This window comes from Glycine max, chromosome 6 (genome assembly GCF_000004515.6).
Source record: "Glycine max cultivar Williams 82 chromosome 6, Glycine_max_v4.0, whole genome shotgun sequence".
NCBI lineage: Eukaryota > Viridiplantae > Streptophyta > Magnoliopsida > Fabales > Fabaceae > Glycine > Glycine max.
In genome coordinates, this window is record NC_038242.2 from 25,571,902 (window position 1) to 25,595,122 (window position 23,221).

At 31.1% G+C, this 23,221-nt stretch overlaps 1 protein-coding gene and 1 long non-coding RNA gene across 9 annotated transcripts; one reads left to right on the forward strand and one right to left on the reverse strand.

The window, feature by feature from the left end:
• Positions 1-7,197: 7,197 nt before the first annotated feature.
• LOC102669356 (uncharacterized) lies at positions 7,198-12,406 on the forward strand. The gene is made up of 5 exons (XM_041016147.1): positions 7,198-7,254; positions 8,615-8,674; positions 9,102-9,215; positions 10,050-12,138; positions 12,396-12,406. Exons 1-5 carry the CDS (start codon positions 7,198-7,200, stop codon positions 12,404-12,406), a joined length of 2,331 nt encoding a protein of 776 aa, XP_040872081.1.
• A 5,077-nt stretch (positions 12,407-17,483) lies between these two features.
• Positions 17,484-22,676, reverse strand: LOC102668957 (uncharacterized). 8 transcript variants are annotated; one of them, XR_414818.4, is made up of 12 exons: positions 22,330-22,673; positions 22,224-22,255; positions 21,786-21,823; positions 21,141-21,303; positions 20,775-20,826; positions 20,491-20,566; positions 20,077-20,199; positions 19,892-19,961; positions 19,667-19,811; positions 19,054-19,105; positions 18,374-18,500; positions 17,484-17,957 (listed from the first exon to the last, which is right to left on the reverse strand). It is a non-coding gene; the product is annotated as an uncharacterized lncRNA (long non-coding RNA). The 8 variants fall into 8 exon arrangements; XR_001388734.3 differs by having other exon boundaries at positions 21,141-21,823; positions 22,330-22,675; XR_005891879.1 differs by having other exon boundaries at positions 19,667-19,799; positions 21,786-22,255; positions 22,330-22,675.
• Positions 22,677-23,221: the final 545 nt, after the last annotated feature.

Consider the following 23,221-nt stretch of genomic DNA (forward strand, 5'->3'; position numbering starts at 1 on the left):
TGTAATTGATTACCAGAGGCTTAAAACATTTAAAATGCCTTCAAAATAATTTAAAAGGATTTTTTTAACATATAATCAATTACCAGTGCTTTAAAATGTTTTAAAAGATTTTTGAAACCATGTAATCAATTACACAAACCTTGTAATCGGATTACCAGAGATTCTGAACGTTGGTAATTCAAATTTTAAATTAAGAGTCACAACTTTTCAAGAAATATAACTGTGAAATCGATTACACCAAGATTGTAATCGATTACCAGTGAGTAGTTTCAAAAAATATTCCCAACAATCATAGCTTTTCATTTGAATTTTGAAAGGTTATCAAAGGCCTATAAATTAGTGACTTGGGAACGAAATTGGTTGAGAGTTTTGCTTGTCCAAAATGTCTTATCCTCTCAAAAGATGATGAGAGTTTTGCTTGTCCAAAATGTCTTATCCTCTCAAAAGATTATGAGAGTTTTTCATTGCCCAAAATGTCTTATCCTCTCAAAAGATTGAGAGTTTTTGATTGCCTAAAAAGTCTTATCCTCTCAAATGATTAAGAGAGTTTTTCACTGATTTCAAAGTTCTTATCCTCTCAAATACAAATCATCTTATCTTCAAACATTCTTTGGCGAAACACTTGTGAGATTCAATAAGGAATTGAGTGCTTCATTGTGAACATCTATCTCTTTCAAGAGAGATTATCTTCTTCTTCCTCTCTTTCTAATCAAAGGGCTAAGAGACTGAGAGTCTCTTGTTGTAAAGCATTTGAACACAAAGGAAGGGTTGTCCTTGTGTGTTTCAAAAGTTGTAAAGGATTTACAAGATAGTGGAACTCCCAAGCAGGTTTCTTGGGGACTAGACGTAGGCAACGGACTTTGTCGAACCAGTATAAAATTGAGTTTGCATTCTCTCTTCCCTCAAACTCTTTTACTTATTGTTGTTTATCATTTCTATTCAGTAAGTTTAATTTGAATTTTTATTTAGTAATTCATTTTAAAAGGAATCTTGGGAATTGGGTTAAAAACTAATTAGAAATTTTAATTGGGAAATAGTTTGTGAAATCTTAATTCAACCCCCCCCCCCCCCCCCGCTTTCTGTCAACCTCACAACCACCATATAGTTATTAATGCTTCACCCATAAACTTAAAACCATACCACCACCCTCACTCATAAATGAAAGTCATCTTAACTTTTATCAAAGACATGCTTGAAGAGGGAATCATCATTCCCAGCACCAATACATATTCGTACCCAATCCTATTGGTTAGGAAAAAGGACTGTAAATGCAAATATCACAAGAACTAGGGCTGATAACACTTTGTAGAAAACACATAGAAGATATTTCTGAAAACTTATTAGATGATGTAAGCACATTTTTAGAAAACACAAAAACTAAAAACAAATTCACACCCTTTGGTCGGTTTAAAACTTTAAATGAAAACAAAAAAGATCATATGCGAGAATTTATATACTGGTTTGTCTCTACCACTGAGACTATGTTTAGTTCTTGGAAAAAAAACACCAAGTTCCACTAACTTCACACCAGTTACAAGCATTCTTTACACAAGTCATTTGCTAAATAATATTTTCTTAAAACTCATCATTAGATTGAAAGTTATATTCACAGATGTCACATATACAAAATTTCAAAAAGAAAACTTAGCAAATGACTTCCTCACAACCTTTGTTAATTAATTTTGCTTCTAATTACTAAATGCGTTTGTATTATACATTTGTATATCTATTAATATGGATAATGTATTATAGCAATAGCAATTAGAAGAATTTAATGTTAATATACCTATTAATACGCTTGTATATTTACTGTATTTTTTATTGAAATACTTTTTAAATTGGCTTTAGTACTAATTATTTTAAATAATTTTAAAAAAAATTGTTAAATAAGGGTCAATATAGAAAAAATTATTAAAATTTAAAATTTATAAAACACCAATAATTCTAAAATAAAAAACCTTCCATAAAAAAATAAAAAATCTAAATCATCAATATTTTTGTGGAATAAATTGATATATTGAAAAAAAATCTATAATCTCATTTTACTGCAATTATAAAATTTAAAATGTGGAACATATCAATTTCAAATGTAGAACTTATCAATTATAAAAAAAAAGTAAATAGAGCAATTATAGCAAAAAAAAGTTTGTTTTGGATAAATTGTAGAACATATAATTATTATTGATCAGTCAAGTTGTATCTATATTATAGCAATTAGAGGAATTTACTGGTAATGTATTTCTTAATACGTTTGTATATTTACTGTATTTTTTATTGAAATACTTTTTAAATTGGCGTTAAGTATGGTACTAATTATTTTAAATAATTTTAATATCGATTTTTAAATAAGGGTGAATATAGAAAAAAATATTAAAATTTATAAACTATAAAACTTTCCGTAAAAAAAAATAAAAAATTGATATCACCAATATTTTTGTGAACGAATTAATTACGTGTGTACATATTATATTTTAATTTGCAGAGAAAATCAATTATAAAAAAAAAATTAATACTGATCGATAGTAATTGTAGTTTTAAAAGAAAATAATTTCAGTTTACCATAATTATATCTATTTGTCATAATTATCAAACCCTATTTACTTTGCTATTTAAATGGATAATCTGTTTAACAATTTTCATTGCTCTCTTGCTTTTATTTCTTCCTAATTAACTCATCATTGTTCTCATCTACAAATTCATTTCAAATGGTTCCGAAATACGACTTGGATTCTGCTCACCAAAAAAATCAGAACTGCACTATACTTGTGCGAGTTTTAAGGATGTGGCGAGAGTCTTTGATGCCATGTACAAAAAAATATCACTTTCCCTTAAAATGGTGTTGATGGACACCAATGACATGTTGTAATTTTATGTCTTTTTTTTTACATGGTTATATATGTCTTTATATATGCAAGTTATTATTTATTTTATACTCACTTTTAATACACGTTTTTTTTTTCTTCTTTCCAGGATACCAAAATTGACGCTTCAATTAGAAGAGTATATATACAAATTTGAAAAGGAATTATTTAAAGGGAATGTTTATCTTTTGTCAAAATTTTCTGTTGCAAATATGGATTAATATCGGTCAATACGTCATTCCTTTAAGTTGAATTTTCAACTTGGTACAAAAGTGACATTTAGTGGATCAGTTCCATTCAATGTCTTTCCCTTCACTCACCCTGCTTATTGCTTCGGTAAAAATTTCCAGGCTATTTGCTTGGTTAGTAATTTTGCGCTTATTGCAGTATCTTTATTTTTTCTTTTAAAGATACACGTCACGTCATATAGTTAACGTTATTAAAATTACTAGTGCAACCCAATCACATGCACGGGTTGTTTATTAAGTTACTTTACAAGCTTTTTTTAATTGCAATAAAGAGTTAAAATTAAATTCAGAAGTGAGTTATGAACAAAGTTAATATTTATAATTAACTAATTATTAAAACTACATCATTCAGAAAATATTTCTCAAAAATTATAAACTACAAAAGGTAGTTTAATCAGTGTCACTATCATTCCAATTCTTTTGTCTTCTAATTACAATTTCTCATACTTTGTCAAAACGTCTATAATAAAAGGAGACTTCATCTCCATGATCAAAGTCACTTTCTGCAAGAAAATCATACCATGGTTGAGCAATGGCTTTAGGAGCAATTCCAGGGTTGAGAGTTTCAAGAGGCCATTGCAATGGAGGGCTAAATCGTCTTAATACTATCATGTGATGGCCACAAGCATTAAGAGATATTTCCGTAGATGGTGGCAGTTTCTACAGATAAAAGAAAAGTAAAATTAATATTAAAATTGGGTTTCCATCAATTTATGAAAAGTTGATAAATTTCATTGAGGGTGTTAATGTAAGTAATGTTAACTTGCCAGGGGTTGAGGAGCAGCGACCATGGCTTGAGTAATTTTAACAAAACTAAAAAGTTGAATATTAATAACTAAACCATTGTTCAAGAACTAAATTAGCAAAACATTGTTTTAAAACCCATAAAATACAAAGCAAACAATAGGAAATGGGTCAAGAGAAGATTTGGAAATAGTGGATTCCCCAATTGCACCAACAAAGTCTCTTAACCAGCAAATTGCAAACGGGACTGATTCAAAGCTATGATCTCCATATTCTACTGGAGTAGAGTGATCTCCTCTTACACAAAGGAAAAACTGAAATTTTCCTGTTGATTCTGCTACCCATAGAAGCCTTTCCAGCTATCCCAAGGCTTTTATCTACAGCTTCTAATGCTTTGACTTTGAGGATGCTTGCTTTGTCATGGCCAGCATCGTCTATTGCCTGTAATAACCATATAAGGTCTCATCAAAATTAAGTAATCCAAAGATTTATAAATAAATATAACCTAGAAGGCTAGAACAGGGTAAAAAGAAGGAGAAATGAAGGAGCAGCATTCTAAGAAAAAAAAGATGCAAGAGCTAACTCTAATATTGTGTTGTGGTTTTCATTAATTAACCATCGTAGAGGTGTTAGAGAGTGTATTGCTAACACTCCTCTAATATCCCCCATTTGAATGCATAAAACAATTTCAGTAAAATATTCCATACTCATCATGATGGAGGTCTAGTTGGAATTTCTAGTTACCTTCCTGTTGTATATATTGTATACACTACAAGAAAAATAACCTATGCCTACAGACGTTTTTTTGCTACAGACATACACTAGTGTAGGTAAATCTCAAAAATACTTTTACCTACAACTAACTAATGTAGGTAAAACTCAACCACTTATACCAACCATTATTTGGTGTAGGCAAATTCATTAAAACTAAAAAAATACTTCTACCTACAACTATGTTATGTAGGTAAAACTCCAAAAAACTTGGGCCTATGAGTGATTAGTGTAGATAAAACTCAAAAGAATTACTACCTACAGAAGCACAGTGTAGGCAAAATTTTAAAAAACTTATACCTACAACTACGTGATGTAGATAAAATTTCACAAAATCTATGTCTATAATTAGTTGATGTAGGTATAACCTCAAAAGCCTTATACCTATGATTGTTGGTGTAGGTAAAACTCTTTAAGACTATTTGAATTTGAATACTAGTCTCTTGTTTTTTTTAGTAAATACTCAATCTCAAAAAATAATTTTCAAAATCTAGTACAAAAATTGAAAAGTTCCACTCATAAATAATTTTTAAACTCACTTTAAAAATATATAAGAATAAATTGAACTATTAAAAAAATAAATGGTCAAATTGAATATAATAAAAAATGTAATGGCAAAAAAATATATCTTAGCTTTCAATTTAAAGTACCAAATCCATCACCATTATTTTACAATCTTAAATTTCGCACCAGTTCTTGAGTGTTTCTACCTAAAATTTAAAAAATGACAATTGGATGATGAAAAATGTATACTTTGTACCACTAATGTTTCCTTGTTTAATTTACATAGCCGTGGTCTTCAGACGTAAATATAAAATTAAAACTTTAACCATGTTTTAGGATAAGATAATAATCAATATCCAAACGATTTGTTTAGTATGGATTTCAACATGAATTCCACTTTTGTCCCGCTACTGAGATACTTTGGTTTTCCATTACGCGTTGGCTTCTCTTTCATAATGTGTTTCTATAACTAACCAAAATTAATGTCAATTATGCTAGATAACATTTTGATTTCAAGAAGTAACAGCCAAGAAACAAAAATGGGGATAAAAAGCCTGATTGGTTTCTTAAAAGAGATTACGCGACGAGAGATTTTTAAATTCCAGTGAGAAAATGACAAATAATCTTTTACAGAAAAAACAAGAGGCATGAGCTTTAATATTTGTTCACGCGTAAAGATCACTCTTCGAGCTCTCATCCTCTCTCTTCCTCTCTCTTCGAGCTCTCATCTTCTCTCTTCCTCTCTCTTCGAGCTCTCATCCTCCACGGCCCCGTGTTAATGCTTTAATCTGTAACTCTCTTTCCATTCAGAGGTTACTACTATTGTACGTTTTTCTTTCTCACACTCTTTTTTATTTTTCTTTAACCTAAAACTCACTCTTTCCCCGGTTTCTTCAGAACTCCATTCTCGGCTTTCTTCGAAGCGTTGAGCTAAGGGACTTGTATGTGACTTTAGGTTAGGAAGGAAAAAAAAAAGGGATTGGAAACTTGGCCTTGGATTGCAATGTTACTTAGTATTTGTTCTGTTCAACAATTTCGCATCGTTGTATGTACTTAAAATTTGATAGAATTTAAAGCATTTTAATTGGAAAAGATTGTTTCTAAGGGAATGGGGTTGAATCATTTGCCCTAAGCCCCTAAGTTAATTTGAATTCAGTTGGGGATTTAAGTCACTAAACTGTGTTGTAGGAGATATGTTAGTTGCCTGAACCTCTGTTCATGGCTTTTTTGAAAACCTATTCAATTCACATTGTTTCTATTGGTCCAAGTTTCCCATATAGACTACACTCTGTATGATTGAATTAATTATTATTTTGTGAGAATCTTACTTTGTACTCTGTTAGATCTCTATGAAGTTGAATATTGGGATTCGGCTTTGTACAGACCTATTATTAGTTTATTATTATGTCAAAGTTAGATTACATGATTGCTTATATATAGTTAACTTAAGGTGAGAATGAAATCCATGTAGTTTTGAAATTAAGAAAATAAAGCAATCCAAGGTGATTTAGTCCAATTACTCACGTTCTGGACTCTGATCCAGACATGCACTTCATCTATCTAACTGTTGTTAACACTTGGATGTTTCTCCAGTCCTCACTCTCTCTCTTTCTCTCTGTCCATCAACTCCATGACTCTTTCAGGACACCATATCCATCATCAACTTCGTCACTCTTGGTAAAAGCCATCTTGCACCTCTTTCTTTCTCTCATCAACACGGCTTCCATGTTCTTCTACCTCTAACTTCACATTAGGTCTGTTCTGTTTCTGTGGGTTTGTGAATCTTTGTGTCGTTATGTTTGATGAAATGCCACAACCATCACAAACTATAGAATTCCTCTGAACTGTAATGTAGAAAGTTGTTTTGATTTTTAGAATTTCAAAGATCGAGCTTTCTACAACTAGTTCTTCGCTTACATGGAATGAAACCATATACATGTTCAATGTTCATAGAAAACTCACCATTGCCACGATTACCTACGCTGTTGTCTTTTAAATGCCATTTTCCTATTCAGTTGGTGCCTAGCTTATATATACAGTTCAAGTGACAATTTATCACTTCTTTAACAATGGTGAAATTGCTTCTTCATTCTCTCTTGTTTGGTTGCAATGTTTCTGGCACCAAAGTAGCTGTTATGTGGATGCACTTGTTGCATGTCTAAGTAATAAGAGAAACTTTAGTATTAATGCCTTTGAGCTGGTTATTAGAGAACCTAAGACCAATAGCTTCAAATAACCCCTCTAGAAAATTGGGCTCACTTGGTGGTATGTTAAAATACACATCTGTTGAAACTTATTCAGTCCTTCAAGCAAGCTGCCTTCAACACTGGTTTAAAAACTGGCAAGCACTTAGGAGAAACAAATTGACAGCTAGCACTTTTGCTGCTGCTATTGGGTTCATAGTAAAAAAAAATAAAAAAGTGGGCAGGGTATTTTCTCTGTGAATTTTCGGTTCTCAGTTACTAACTTTTACAATGAAAGCATCTTATGGTTTAGTTTGGTGACAATTTTACCTAACATGCTTGGAAGACTGTGGCTAAGATTCTCTTCCTTTTTAATCTTATTGCTTCTTGATTTTATTTCTGTGTCTTTATTTTAAATAATCTCAGACTTTCTAACATGGAATTGGATTCTCAATTATCGCATAAACTGGAAACTTTTATGTTTAATTGGTTTTTCAACTTTTTACCAATCACGTTATTTGAGTTTGTTATAACAATTCTTTATTAATAAGTTATATGGGAAACTGTTAAATTGATGTCTCCAGCTGTTAGAGAAGATTCATTCCAGCTGTTAACTGGAGTGAGACAAGCTTAAAAGGTGATAGAACTTAATATCGCATGTTTGGAACTTTTAATTACGTGCATTTTTTTATATACGTGTACGTCTTACCCAGCTTCAATTATATAAACATGCTTCTGCAGTGGTTTTATCTTCAACACGTCTTTCAAAACCAAATTATTAGTGTGATTGTAACAGACACATTTGGTCATTCTTTGAAATTCAATTGGAAGGTGACTTTTGTCTTTTAATTTCTTGTATATGTTTCTTCCTTTTAATTATGTTTCAGACATACAGAGATTAATCTTATAAAATAGGAATATTTATTTATGAGAATAAACTTTTGACCACGTATTTAAAAAATATAATTATTTGTCCATCATATCACACAATCAAGATATTAGTAAAAATAAATTATCACATAAATGTTTTTACTCAAACAAGTAGAGGATATTTATGATTTTAATAAAGAAATTAAGGAAGAAAAGATATAGCACATTTTTTTTGTGGATTGAGGTAGCCTGCCTACCTAATTTTCCATCTAGTTTTGGGTACTTAATTATAATCACACAACCGGAACATAATGATATTAAGTTTGATCGAAATGTATACTTGATTAGTAGGTGTGTCTTATTTTGTTGTTTTTTGGCTTGTTAGAAGTATGTGATTGTTAGATGTGATTTTTTAATATATTTTTAATTACAGGCATTGGCAGAGGAGATCAAGGCAAGATATGATAAAGCAGCTGTCAAAGTTGTTGACCTGGTAAGTTGGATCCAAATGAAATTTTGGCCATTCCTACATTCCTACATTCCTATTTAATTTGAACTAAAGATATGAGAGAAGGTTAAGAATTTAAAGAAAGTTGATAAAAACTTTGTATATACCATGAAAGAATCTTATAATTGGCCCATAGCTTAGTGCATAAATTATTTCTTATTGATAGCTAAAGATGGATAGTGCCAGATGTTGCTGTCTATGCCAAGATACATATATATGCTCTACCAATAAAGTTGTAATTCTAGTTGAAGCCATTCTCCTAAGTCCTAATCACTAATTCACTATACTTCCCAAGCTTCAATAACATGATTAATATAGACTGCAAGTGTCTTTCCTTCTGCTATTTAACGGAAAAAGGCATTGCAATATTTGACTATGAGATTATTTGTAATGCTTTGATATATTGTTGTAGATTCTTACACTTCTACAATTTGGAGGATATACACTAGTGCAAAATTCAGTTGATCTGTATCGAAGCTTTGGGTTTGATACACAGTCAGTCCTCATTGGGCTCATCATATTTCAGGTACTTTTCAAAATTATGGTCTTTCCATCTAAATAAAAAAATTTAGAAGATTATCTATTATTATTTGTTAGTTTTTTTTATTCGTGAGAACAAAAGATAATTTTAAGATAATTTATCTTTCATTAGAATTTGATATTAAAAATTTAAAAAAAAATCATTGAAAACACAATCTCAATTAAATGAAAATATTTAGGTGATAATGTCATTAAATAAAATAAATTAGTTAATAATAAAAAAGGATCACCGAAAACATAATCTCAACAAACATGTGATTTATCGTAAAAATAAATAAACATGTGATTTTTTCTTATGAGATCAAATGAAGTAATCATTAAGGAAAGAATATACTATTAATTTATTGATTGACCAGTAGCTTGTTAAGCGCCAATATGCTAACCGAATCAATGATCAATGCAATTTTTTTATTTTAACCGAATCAATGATTCAACTGCTAATATATTGGTGGTTGTAGGCTTCCAGTGCATTAGACATTTAGTTATTAGTTAAAATTCTCACAAGAGTCAAAGTTATTGTTTTGGTTCATTAATGCAGAATTAGTACTCTCAATTTGGTTCTTCAAAATTACTTGTCATCATGTTAGATTTTTTTAATTGTCATTAAATTAATCTTGTTAACATATATATGCTATGCTTGTATTCTTGTGTTTTATTTTTCATATTTTGTTTCCAGCTAGGCAATTAAAATAATTTGTCCTTTTCACTGCTAACATTATTAATTTTATAGTTGCTAACACGGTTGTGATTGACTTATACCTGGATATTTTAGTTATATTAAGCACTAATTTATTATGTCTATTTTATTCTACTTTTTCAGTTATTTTATCAAATGGATAAGAGTTGGATAGACTACAATTTTCTTAATAAAGAGAAGTATATTAGAGGAGTTTTAAACTTTCTAGATTTTGCATTTGCGAAATCGTCAAAGGATGGAAAAATTTTATGCCCTTGTACCAAATGTGTCAATTGCAAGTGGCGCTCTCGGATGAATGTTTATGAGCACATTATTAGTAATGGATTTCTAAAAGGATATGTTACTTGGATCTTTCATGGTGAACAAGTTGGCCCATCTAGTTCTTTAGATACATCCCAAGTGGAAGGGGAGTTTGATCATGACATGGATACATTGGTTCATGATGCATTCACAATGCATGCAACTAATGAGAGTAATGACACAGATATAAATATGGAGGATGGAGATTCTAGAGAATTTATGAATGGACCTAGTGTTCAACAATCTGAAGACAATAATAATTCAGAAAAGTTATATCAAATGTTAAGGGAGGCAGAGCAAAGTCTTTATAAAGGTTGTAAGAAGTTTACAAAATTGTCATTCCTTGTACATTTGTATCACTTAAAGTGTCTAAATGGGTGGACTGATAAAAGTTTTTCGATGTTGTTAGAGCTGTTAAGTGATGCATTACCAGAGGAAAATACTTTGCCCAAATCATTTTATGATACAAAGAAGATTATTTCAGGGTTGGGTCTATCTTATGAAAAAATTCATGTTTGTCCCAATGAATGCATATTGTATAGGAAGGATTTGGCTGATGCTGAAATTTGCCCTAAATGCAATTTGTCAAGATGGAAATATAACTCTGATGATGTTGAATGTAGAAAAAAGATACCTGCAAAGATTCTTCGTTGGTTCCCTCTTATACCTAGATTGCAAAGACTTTTTGTATCACCAAAAACAGCTTGTTCTATGATATGGCATGAGGTTGGTCGAACTAAAGATGGACTCCTGAGGCATCCAGCTGATTCATTTGCTTGGAAGAATTTTGATTGTCAGTATCCTGATTTTGCTTGTGACGCTCGTAATGTTCGACTAGGTTTGGCTACTGATGGCTTTAATCCTTTCAAAACTATGGCAATTTCCCATAGCACTTGGCCTGTTATCTTGATTCTGTACAATCTTCCTCCATGGATGTGTATGAAGCAACCTAATTTTATACTTTCATTGCTTATTCCTGGTCCAAAAGGTCCAGGTATGAACCTTGATGTTTATATGCAGCCTCTTGTGGAAGAATTAAAGGAATTATGGGAAATTGGGGTAAAAACGTTTGATGCATGTAAAAAAGAGTCATTCCAAATGCGTGCTGCAATTATGTGGACTATTAATGATTTTCCTGCTTATGCAAATTTGTCTGGTTGGAGCACTAGAGGCCAATATGCTTGTCCATGTTGTGGTTTTGAGATTGGCTCAAAGTGGTTGCGTTATGGTAGAAAGTTTTGCTATATGTGTCATCGTCGTTGGTTAGAGCCCGATCATAAGTGGATATACAATAAAAGAGATTTTGATGGAACCCAGGAGTTTAGAGCTCCACCTGATCTACCTAGTGGAGCTTTTTCTTTGAGACAGATGGAATATCATGGAGTTGGGGATTGGTCACCATGGAAAAAGAGAAGTATTTTGTTCACATTGCCTTATTGGCAACATAGTGTGCTCCGTCATAATCTTGATGTTATGCACATAGAAAAGAATGTGTGTGATAACATTATTGGGATGTTGTTACAATTAGAAGGTAAGCCAAAGGACAATGATAAGGCACGCTATGATCTTGTTGATATGAATATTAGAAGCCAATTACATCCAAAGATGCACCCAAGTAAAGGCAAACAATATTTTCCTAGAGCTTGTTACCAAATGACTTCAAAAGAGAAAGAAACATTTTTGGAAGTTCTCAAAACAATAAAAGCTCCTGATGAATATTTGTCTAATATTTCAAGATGTGTGCAAGTGAAGGAACACAAAATATCCGGTCTCAAAAGTTATGATTGTCATCTTTTAATGCAAGAGTTTCTTCCTATAGCTATGAAAGGTTGTTTGCCAGACAAAGTGAGTTTAGCTATATCCGATCTTTGTTGTTTCTTCAAGGAGTTGTGTGGCAAGGTGCTTAATGAGAGTAATTTAGAGCACCTAGAGCATCAAGTAGCTCTAACATTATGCCAATTAGAACAGATTTTTCCTCCATCTTTTTTCATCGTAATGGTACATTTGGTAATCCATTTGGCACATGAAGCAAGAGTTGGAGGACCTGTACATTACCGATGGATGTATCCTATTGAAAGGTATGAATACTTTTTAATCATTTTAAAACATTCTAGAGTTATAAAGTAAAATGATATTATCTTAATTTGTAACCTAAAATTTTCTTTTTAGGTTCCTTTTGACTCTAAAGTCATTTGTTCGTAATCGAGCACATCCAGAAGGATCTATTGTAGAAGGATATTTAGCTCATGAATGCTTGATATTTTGTTCAAGATATCTATCTAGGGTGGAGACTCATTTTAATCAATTTGCTCGAAATGATGACTCATGTTTTGTGGAAAATGTAAGTGTTTTAAATCCTAGAGGTAGACCATTGGGGAGAAAGAAGCAAGTTGGATTCAATGTGAAGAAGAGAAAAAGAGCTTCTCGGATTTCTCTTGATAAGAAAGCATTGGTTCAAGCACATAGATATGTGCTTTTCAATAGCAACAATGTTGACCACTTTCGAAAGTAATACAATTTTTTTCATGTTCATTTATTTATTGAATATTTGTATAATATCTTTCTATCAATGATAATGCTTACTTTTTCTAACCTTTTTTACATAGAGCCCATACTGATCTTATCAAGAGACAAAATCGTCGATTATCTCCATATGAAGTTGACAAAATTCATAGTAAAGAATTTCCAGATTGGTTCCGTGAAAGAGTAAGTTTAGGAAGAATCAATAATATTAAATTTTGAATTCATTTAAAATTTTAACCATTTGAAATAAAATTGTGGTAGGTTGCTCGATTGGAAGAGCAAGACAGCACTCTAGTGGCAAATGATATCAAGTGGTTAGCTCGTGGTCCACTAGAAATAGTGAGAAGATATAGCGGGTACATTGTTAATGGAGTTAGATTTCATACAAAGACACGTGAAAGGTGCTTGAAGACTCAAAACAGTGGCATTGTTGTAACTGTTAAGACATTAAGTTATGCCAGTTCAAGAGATAAAAACCCAAAGGAGGGAGAAATCCACTACTATGGTGCACTAACAGATATAATTCAATTGGATTATTCTGGAAAATATAAGGCTATACTTTTCAAGTGTGATTGGGTTGATATAAACAGGGGTTGCAAAATTGATAACTTCGGTATGACATTAGTGAATTTCAATTATTTGCAACATACAGGGAATGATATATGTGACGATCCATTTGTTTTTGCATCTCAAGCTAAGAAAGTATTCTATGTGGAGAATAAAACACAAAATGGTTGGCTTGTTGTTGTGCATGCTAAAATCAGAGATGTATATGATATGGGTGATGAGAAATCCAATGACACGGATCAAGGGAATGAACAAGTCTTACAAGAGATAAATCATAATGATTTGATCAGACCAGAAGCCGATGATAGTGATGATATCATTGAAGTTACAATACCTATGGAGAACATTTTACCACATGACAAGGATGATAATTATATAGATGATGATGAGAGCGATGCAGACTTCTTTTGATTTGTTTTTATTTGTTCTATTTGAACATTTGGTTATAGTTTGAGTATACATGTATTGAACATTTTGTCACATTTATATACTCTTATTCCTTTCTTTAGTTTTTTGTTCTTATTATTCATTACTCTTGTGTTTATTTTTTGTTATGTATAAAAATCACTCACAATATAATGATGTTATCCGTTTTTTATCAAAATTTGTTTCGTTGTTTCCTCAATAGTTTGATTCTTTGTGATTGGAGATTGGTGAAAAAATAGCTTACAAGCAATCTAAATTTGCCTTTTAGGTAATTACTTTATTCTTCTTTTATTTTTTGGCATGGTGTTTAAAAAAATCATAGTCAATAATGTAGTTATATCTAATTTTTATTTTATTTTATTTTTTGGATTGATTTATTCAGCATACTATGGGAAAGCGCAGAAAGTTGAATATCATTCAAAATGATGGTCAATCACAAGCAAAAGAGCAATCAATTGAAAGCTCTACTGAAGTGAACCAAAATAACAACTCTATACTTGAAGAAAATGCACAATTTGAAGGAGGTATAAAGATTTTATTAACTTAATTTCTTTATTTTATATTAAATTATTTATAACACAATTGTTTATTAACTAAATCAACAATCACAAACAGAACAACACATACAAGAAGATAGTCATGTTCAGTCTCATACTTCTCTTGAAAGTGCAAATGAAAGTTCAACTAAAGGTATTTATACACATATGCTTTTTTGGCTTAGAATTATATGTACAATTCTGTTTGAGTTGAATATCTTTTAGAATATGATAAGATTAAATTTACTAGTGAGTTTCTTTTTTCCATATAGTTCAAATCTGTGTGTGTGTGTGTTTGATAAATGTCATATCCATGAATGATTTAGATAAAAAGAGAACCAGAGGTTATACACATATGCTAGATGTGTGGGACTTGCCAGATGGAGAATTCATACTTTTTGAAGTAGATCATTGGGGCAATCCTATGGGTTGGGAAGGGAAAACTCTACTGAATGCAATTGGGAGCTTGGTAAGGAGACACCAATGTGCTCCTATCAATTTTCTTAGCTGGAAAGACATGCCTAAGGACTATATTACTGACATGGTTGAATTAATTCAGGTCTGGTATAAAACTTTATAAGTGTTGTTTCATCTTGCTTCTTGTAAAATTTTATGTCTTCTAATGTCTAACAAAATGATCTTTTTTGTTTGTTAATGATACTCATAATAGAGTAAGTTTCGATTTGTTCCTGAATTAACTGAACAAACAAAGAAAATATTGATTGATGACATGAGTCTGAAATGGAGGCAATTTAAATATGAACTGAAATCAAAAGGATATGATGAGAGCAAAACTAAGGAGGAAATGATTGCTCACATCCCAGATCCAAGGGTTGATCCTTCTCAATATCGTGATTTAGTACATTATTGGTGTTCTGAGAAAGGGCAGGTATACATGACAATGTCACCAACCTTTTGCTAACATAACAATTATATATTATATGTTTATTTTTATTATTGACTTTTTATATTTGTTGGTTATAGAAAATAAGCAAAATCAACAAAAGGAGCCGCTCAAAATATGAGGACTTGCATTGCATGGGAACCAATAATCTTCCAAGACGGATTCATGAGATGGTTTGCCTTTTTTATATTTTTTTATTTTTAAATTGCTTAATACAAATAGGATGATTGATCTTTTTAACTAATGTTAGACTACAAAGGCTAAGGGAGTGCAACCTTCTAGGGCAGAAATTTATATTGACACTCGAACTCGAAAAGATGGAAGCATTGTTACTGAAAAGGCTGCTATTGTAATTGTAAGAATTTTAATTTTTATTTCAATACTTTTTCTTTGTTTTGCTCAATTTTCTAATAGAAGGTTATGGGGTGAGGGGGAGTAACTAATGTGGAGATGAGTTTTGTTTAGTGATATTGAAGTATTCAGGATATTGATGTATGATAATAATTTATAAGGTGTATTTATAAGGTGTATTTATGTAGGATGAACTAAAAAAGAAAATGGTTGAAGCAGAGAGTTCGCAAAATTTACAAAGCACGCAAGATTCTACTGATTGGACAAATGATATATATTCAAAAGTCAAAGGACCTGAAAAAAGAGGACGTGTGCGTTGTCTTGGCAAGCTTCCACATCAAGCAAGTTCATCTCAAAACTCTTATACAAACAATAGAATTCAAAAGTTGGAGAATTTGCTTGGAAACCTTGTAGCTGTGCTTAAAGTACGATTTGCAGAAGATCCACAAATTAATCAAGTCTTAGAAGCTATAGATCAAGAGGTATGAATTTATAATTCTACTTATTCAACGATTTAACTATGATATGATACTTTACAAAGAAAAACGTTCTTTTAATTTAGGTACCTACAAATGATTCTACCGGTAAAGATCATCAAACTACAAACAATCTTAGCTAGAGGTGAGTTGAAATATAGTACTATATTTTAACTATATATATATATAGAATATATCATCATTATGTTATTTTAATAGCAATTGAATGTTATAATTTATGCTTCAGTCTTGTTCCTTTTACTTGAATGATGATTTGGAAAGCCCTCGTGCAATTGGACCCTTCTTTAGGCTCTCACGGTCAAGGAAAAGATGATGGCAGCATCAACCACATGATTATTCTGTTTGTGTCCCCACTATAAATATATAATTGGGTCATCTAATTGATCTTTTCTGGATGGGATCACCTAAATGAATTATTGATTAACTGGACCAGCTTGTGATAATATATTGTTAAATTTACACGTCCCATTTTTCTTTTTTGAGGTTTGTTTTCTTGTATATGTTATTGGGTGATATATACTTGTTAAATACATACTTGAAAGACCTATGCTAAAGCAAGAGTATTTTACAATTGGAATGAGGGTGGGAAAAATGTGAAGCAGAAAAGCAACCTTATTTTCATGTGAATGCTTGGCTATTATTGTTGCATACTCATTTTGTATGACCATTCCATGTCCTTCCTAGGTTTTAATTATTCTCATCTGCATATCAACTTCATAAAATGTAACCCTTCAACAATTTCTAATTAATTATAAGTTGATGTAATTAATTAGTTGTGCAGAAGTATGCTAGATAAAGTAATCTTTTTGAACTTTCAACAGAAAACACAATCAATTTGGCTTTAGGGTCATCTTAATTATAGTTGTCATGTAGCCCTTTGAAGTATGCCATATCTAGTAAAACTAAAAGCTAAGAACAAATATCTTTCTTGCTGTGAAACAGGCTTCATGGAGTTGCTATAATTTGTTGCTTCTGAGAGAAAAAGGTAGGAGCATGCCAAGCTTATGATGGAAGAAACAGCTAGTTAAAACAAGATTCCAAATTAATTGCTGCACATGCAACATTTTAATACTACTGGGCTCTTTTTTGTTCCATGATATTACATATAGAAGAACCATGTTCTAAAAACATTCCCTTTTTTGTTCTTAAATCTTGCCACTGTAACCTTTTTCTAGGCAAAAGTGATGTTAATATGTTAGTCATTAGTCATAACTCCACGTGATTAGCACACAGCATATACATTTAATTTGAATTTCAAATTGAGAGCAAATAAATTCTGAGGTCAACCACTAAAGATATGTTTGGATTTCTTCCATTCAAAGCTCACAATCTAGTTACAACAATCACAAATTAGGCTAACAAAAATTTAATTGTATGTAGCAAGTTGTTGTAACTTTTCAAATTTAATTAAGCTCATGTATATTTAATTAAAAATTATAATAAAAAAATAATGTAATTAGGAACTAGTTTTATTATTATATGACATTTACCTACAGAAGACCATAGGTACAAGTAAATTGACTTTTACCTACAGTTAGAGATTATAGGTATACATTAATATCTTTTACCTACACATTTAAAATAGTAGGTGTTACCTATAGTGATAGTTAAATTTGACTGTAGGTAAAAATATATCCGTAGGTAAAGCCTATAGTGACAGACTATTAGTTGTCACTGTATACCCCCTCAAAGTTGACGCAAAAAACGTCTGTAGGACAAAGTCCTTTATACATCTACCTACGGATTTTGGACTTCTAGTGACAGATTTTGACTGTAGGTATAAGTCATTTTCCTTGTAGTGATATTGTGTTGCAGTAATGATCCTTTAAGTTGCCTGGCTTCTTCTTTGGAGAACTCTGGTAGCCGGTTTCCCAACATAGATCGCATGGTTTTTGAATACTCACCTTTTATGAGTGGGCCCATATACCTAACCAGAAATGCAAATGCAATCCATAAGAAGTACTGAAACACTCTTTTCTAATTTCCTAACAGCACAAATTACACATCACTACAATTGAATCCAGTTGGTTAGACTTAAGAATGTTTATTTTAAACTCAAGTGGAGTCAATATGAATTCATATGTAATCTACCTTCAATTTTACACAGGTTTATGAGATGACATATACTTTGAGTAAACACAAATCACCCCACAGATAAGAAAAGGTACTAACACATCAATCTAAGTGGCATCGTTAACTAATAGCGATCAATAATGTTGACCCTTATTTTTCTTACTAAATGTAGTATAGCATCAGTCACTACATGATCTTATTTGCAAAAATAAATATTGTCTCTGTCAATTTTCCTTCCCTTCAAGCTATGAATGTTGAGTATAAACTTACCATCCAAACATGAAGTCAAGGCCCCTACATGCAGCGTCTCGATAACATTTCTCTTTAGAAACCAGCACATACCAGTCAGAATTCAAGGTAATCCCTATTAAACCCTTTTGAGATGCCTGCATACACACTTTTAAATATTTTGTCAATTTAATTACTAATAGCAGTCAATAATTTTACATGAAAATAAATTATGGTCTTTCACCAAATAGAAATTACATGTGGCTTCTGTACTCTTTGATCCTTTTATTAGAAAAGTTCAAGTATCATTAAATTTTAGGACACAAAGATTCATTGCGGGTTTAAAAAGCAGTCAAATGAAAGGAAAACTTGAAAGCACTGAGTAAAATGCATAAAAATTATAGCTTACCTCATAGACTATCTCGTAAAACTCTAAACAATATCATAAATATGAGTTTCAGGATGAACAATATCATAAATATGAGTTTCATGCCTGCCACCCTGCTTACCATGATCTTCAGAAAATATTCAAACCAAAAAAGAAAAATACAAAAAAATCAACACAAGCAAAGGATATGTTTGCGCATCCAGGAAAAGAAAAACAGAGAACAAAAAATAAGGCACACAAAAAACTTGCAAAAAAGAAAAAGAAAAATAAACGTCTCTGTGCAACAGCAACAATAACACGAATTTCACAATTGAAACATCAAAATTCAACTTACCTCATTTAACTCGTATTTGCTATTTTTGCCTTGAGTTACCTGAGATGATACTCTGCACAAATAATAATAATAATAATAATTTTAATAATAATAATAATAATAATAATAATCACAACATAAAAAATGACATTCAGTTTGAGCCTACATAATAATAATAATAATAATAATAATAATAATAATAATAATAATAATAATAATAATAATAATAATAATAATAATAATAATAAATTTCTACTTTTTGAAAATAAGCAGGCAGCAGTTCAATTCAATGAAATTTCAAAACAATTGAAAACTCATAACACAATTTGAATTATTTAAATCACTTGCAGTTGGACTTATCAACTCATGGGGCATCTAATAAGTGGGGGCTCAAATTAAACTTCAAAATGATTGAAAACTTACAGTTTGATTCAAAATGAAACATCTACAATTATTAAAATCACTTGCAGTTTGATTTATGTGTCTCAAAAAAGAATCATATCATATATGGCTTGTTCTGGATCTAACAAAAGCAATTATGCATCTCAAAAAAGAAGCAATGTTTAATATATTCCTCTTTCTTTCACTTAACATTTCAAGGAAATTGCTAGGGCCAAGACAGTTGTTAGTTTACCTTCTCAAATTTGCTCTTTAGTTGAGTTCCTATGGGGACTAGTACACATTCTCTCTTCTTCTCCATGAATGTGTATTATGCGAAAATCAAACTCCGGTCCTCCCCCTCCCCCAAGTTCACTCTTTGTTGTCAACTGAGTTACACTCTATGATAATATTTACTCTTATTTGAAAACCAAAGTAAAAAATATTAAAAAGTACTATTGGAGGAGAGATATACATATACCTGGGTATTTATGAGCGAAAGTATCCCATATACTTGGTCTTTTTTCACCTTCCCTTGCAACACCTTCATACTACATAGCAAAATTATGTATCTTAGATTCTGAATACATAAATGGTAATTGACAGCAATAAACAAAATTGGAAGATTGTTAAAATTGATTGAGAAATTAATATGATATAATGTACCTGATATGCTGAGGATGTTGACCCGAAAATAAAGCCTTGTGGTAAACTGCTCCAGTTGAGATAAGAAACGTCATGAATGGCAAGAAACTGCCCCATCTCTCAATTCAAAGGCCTCATAAATCCCTTTAAATTAAACAAAATATAAATACAATCAAAATCGAGCAAGGCGGCAACATACATGAAAATAAAAATGACACCTTTATTGTGAAAATAAACAACACCATAGAAAAGCTTCCATAAGCAACCAACATGCAGGAAATGAAACAATATTCCAGCTGACAAAAATTAAACAACTTTTGTTCTAAAACACAGTAAGCATGCATGTAACAAAACCCTATGTGCCGCTGAAGAAATCAGTCAAATGAAAGGAAAACTTGAAAGCACTGAGTAAAATGTATAAAAATTATAGCTTACCTCATAGACTGTCCCGTAAAACTCTGAACAATATCAGAAATATGAGTTCCATGCCAGGCACCCTGCTTACCATGACCTTCAGAAAATATTCAAACCAAAAAAGAAAAATACAAAAAAAATCAACACAAGCAAAGGATGTGTTCGCGCATCCAGGAAAAAAAAAACAGAGAACAAAAAATAAGGCACACAAAAAACTTGCAAAAAAGAAAAAGAAAAAGAAGCGTCTCTCTGTAGCAACAACAATAACACGAATTTCACAATTGAAACATCAAAATTCAACTTACCACATTTAACTCGTATTTGTTATTTTTGCCTTGAGCTACCTGAGATGATACTCTGCATAGTACACATAATAATAATAATAATAATAATAATAATAATAATAATAATAATAATAATAATAGAAGCTTTTTGTTTATCATATTTTGTTCTTTTTCTATTTTAATTTATAACAATTCATGGATTTTGAGAGATCATATTTTAATTTACATTCATTTTGTGTATTTGTTTCAATGATTATTGATGGATTTGCATTTTAAATCAAATGATAAAAATATTAAAAGTAAATATAGAACTGTGGCCACCCTTTTTAATTTCTCACATACACAATCAACACCCACACTTATTATTATATTTTCATCTTCACTTACCATTACACGATTCCATTTTCTGGGTGGTGTCCTTATTCTTCTTCTTTCCAAATCCTCAAATGGGTCGCAAGAAAAACGAACCAAAATGCACCATGTGCAGCACCCCTCTGAACTTCCTCTCTGCCTTCCTCATTTCCTGTGGTTTGGTCTACGCCTTGGCAGCCTACATAATAATAATAATAATAATAATAATAATAATAATAATAATCCTTTGTTGTGCCACGTTTCCGGGTATTATGCTTTTGCACTTTTATTCGATCACTTCTTCTTCTCCTCTTTGGATTGTTCTGCATTTTCGGCTGTGAGTTTTTTAGAATCTTATGCATGGTTGTGCCACATGGTTTGATGGTTATAGTTTCCGGTGATTATGCTTTTGCACTTTTATTCAATCCCTTCTTCTTCTCCTCTTTGGATTGTTCTACACACACACACACACACACACACACACACACACACACACACACACACATATTCATAGTGTTTGAATATCAATGTTATTTAAAAAAGAAACTATATACATATAAATATACAATTCTAAATACAAATCTATTAAAATGCTGGAATGAAAATATATCTCATGTGAAAAATAAATAATTTTAAAAGTGCCACAAATTTAAAATTAAAATAAGAAATACGAAAACATACCCAAAAATATCATCTTGACATTTGATCGAACACATAACCTACAACCAATAAATGTCCTAATGAACATGATCAGAAAATGCATAACTATGAGCACTAAAAATAATCCTGCAGACAATGGGAAGAGGCATGTCAAAAGAGGATTTATCATCTGGGGCACACATGCATCATGATAACACACCAAAAAACCTAAGATAATATAGAATTATATATTTGTTTCAATCAAATCAATAGGAGGTTGTAAGATCATGATCATGAGCTTCAACTCCAAGCTATAGAGATGTCTCCTCCTAATCCAAGGCATAGAGCCTCCAATTTCAGAAATTAAAAACTCACTCTTCCATACAGCAAGAGCCGAGCAATTATTATATAGCTGTAATTCTTCCCTAATTCAGGGAAACCATTTGAGTCATCAACATTAAACCACATCTAAGAACATACCAAATCTACGCAAATTCCACCAGATCTACAACCTGAAAAGATAAAAATGTAAGAAAAAAAAAGAAGAAAAAATATCAGATATGAGATTTTAGGATAAAAAAGTTACCTCGTGAAGCGTTGAATCCCAATTCTCCTTCCTCCCTTCCACTTCAATTCAAATCTCTGAGTGGTGGATCCTTATTTTTCTGATTTTTTATTTGTATTTTAGAATTCTCCAAGGTTTTCATGTGTACTGCAATTGGTTTCGTCGGTTTCCTCGAACACTCACTTAATGGGTACCTTCCTATTATTGCACCCAAAGGACCCCTCATTTTTGCAAGTGATTTTGTCTTTACCAAGTTGCAAGCTTTGGTTCAATTTAGCATTTAGAGAGAGGAGAGTGAAAAGGAAGAAGAACTGAAGAAAGAGAAGGGGCAAAGCAAAAACACAAACAAAAGCTAGGGGAGCGTGAAAGCCAGTATTAAAAAGCAAGTGTGTTTAGATTTGTGTTCACGTGTCGCTGTTGAAACAGGTGTTGCTGTTTTATTTTTTTCAAAATTCCAACTTTGTCAACTAGAAGCATACACGTGTCAAGCTTCTAGGTAAGGGTACATTAGTAATTTTCCTGGCCTTCTCTTTTAATATATAATATATAGATTTATAGATATAGATATATAGATAAATAGTTAGCTATAAAAATTGGCCTAAAGTTACAGAATGTAAATAAAGCATAAAAACATATTATTTATTGAAAATTTAATTTCTTAAGTGATGAACAACTAATTTTAAGGAAATAGAAAAAGGAAAGTGATAACAAAATTAAATAAAATAAAATTTTATATTATAATATTATATATATATATATATATGAAATATTAATAATATTTTTAACTGTAATATTTTATTTTCTCCCAAGTTTTATTTTAATAATAATAATAATAGTTAATGGGATCTTCAACCACACTATATTGCACACGAATATTAATAATTTTTTTAAAAAAATTATACTTTATGATACA

Bases quoted from the DNA above. Each gene is read 5' to 3' on its own strand.
- LOC102669356 (XM_041016147.1), top strand. From the start codon at position 7,198: ATGGTGAAATTGCTTCTTCATTCTCTCTTGTTTGGTTGCAATGTTTCT. The intron at 7,255-8,614 runs GTAGCTGTTATG...TTTTAATTACAG, and splicing joins GCAATGTTTCTGGCACCAAA to GCATTGGCAGAGGAGATCAA. The intron at 8,675-9,101 runs GTAAGTTGGATC...ATATTGTTGTAG, and splicing joins CTGTCAAAGTTGTTGACCTG to ATTCTTACACTTCTACAATT.